Below are 1,211 nucleotides of genomic sequence, written 5' to 3'. Positions count from 1 at the left end.
GGGCCCGTGCCCTGCCCCAGAGCAGGCTGCATCCCCCTACCCTGACTTTTTTGGGGTGAGGCGGGTGGCAGGGTCAGTTCAGGGCCAGTCGTATTTTGGGGGGCTGGGGTGGCAGGCTTCAGCCCTCCTCTCTGCCTTCCCTGCAGGCTGAAGCAGCTGCGGGAGGCACCGTACACACAGGAGGAGGCAGAGCGTGCCGCCGGGATGGGCTCCTACATCCCCCCAAAGAAGGTGGAAGTGCAGACCCAGCCACTCGAGGAAGTCATCGAGATGGAGGCATCTAGCTGAGCGCGGACTGGGGCCGGGCAGCTCCGTAAGGGCGTCTTTATCCTCAGCTTTGTGAGAAAAACATGCTCCAATGCAGCCTGCCAGCAAACAAACGCACCGCTCCTCCCGGCAGCCCTCCTTGCCGGAGCACTAACGAGGAGAAGAAGCCAGCGAGACCCCGGGTGCCCTCACTGTGTGTCCTTTTTGGGAAAGGGGCAAGCTGCTTGATCCCTAAGCGCTGGCATGACTGTACACTCGTCTCTTTGGTTTTAGAGCGGTTTTACACCTCTCTCCTTGGGTCAGAGGGGTTGACCCCGGTGCGTTGTCCATTAAAATATGTCAACGAACAGGCCGGCAGTGTCGGGGGGGCTCTGTGAGGGGGAGCCCGGGTGAGTGTGACCCAGGCCCTGGCTGGAAGGTGGCAGCCGCTCCTTGGGCTGGAGGGCAACCTCTCGGTGTTGTGCTCTTTCCGATCACGCAAAGGGAAATATTGCCAGTGTCCGTGCCAGGCCAGAGGAACAGTCTTGTCCCGGTGCTTCTGCCCGGGCAGAGTGGTAAAGCTCCGTCTGCTTTGCCCTCCTGGCAGGGGGTTTCCAGCCTACTGGTAGCAGATACGGGGCTGCTTTTTGGGGGGAATATGTGCTTGAGTGAGCTCTTCATCAAGCACTTGGGTCTGTAATGAGCAGCTCGTTGTGGTGCTGGCCCTGTCTGTTGGGGCCTTGAGAGGGGAGTGGTGGTGTCCCCCTGGCAGGGACACTTTTAGGCTCCTGTCCCCTAAAACCCAATACCTGCAAGTGATTTCATCTTCCTCGAGGGCTGGGGCTACGTGTGTGGCGTGATCCAGCCTCCCCCTTTCATGTCCACCAGCCTGCTGCTCCCGTGATCCCGCCAGCGATCCTGCATCCGCCTGCCTGGCTCCCGGGGGCACTGTGTGACACTCGCAC

The 1,211-nt window shown here is 60.8% G+C and overlaps 1 protein-coding gene across 1 annotated transcript; it reads left to right on the top strand.

Moving 5' to 3' along the window:
* Positions 1-146: 146 nt before the first annotated feature.
* Positions 147-288, top strand: ZNF593 (zinc finger protein 593; the record flags this gene model as incomplete). Its single annotated transcript, XM_009575742.1, has 1 exon — positions 147-288. A coding segment is annotated over one exon (142 nt), but the record flags the coding sequence as incomplete, so codon positions are not given.
* Positions 289-1,211: the final 923 nt, after the last annotated feature.

This window comes from Fulmarus glacialis, unplaced genomic scaffold (assembly GCF_000690835.1).
Source record: "Fulmarus glacialis isolate BGI_N327 unplaced genomic scaffold, ASM69083v1 scaffold23324, whole genome shotgun sequence".
Taxonomy (NCBI): Eukaryota; Metazoa; Chordata; class Aves; order Procellariiformes; family Procellariidae; genus Fulmarus; species Fulmarus glacialis.
Note: the sequence above shows the minus strand (reverse complement) of the source record. Positions and strands in the feature narration are given on the sequence as shown.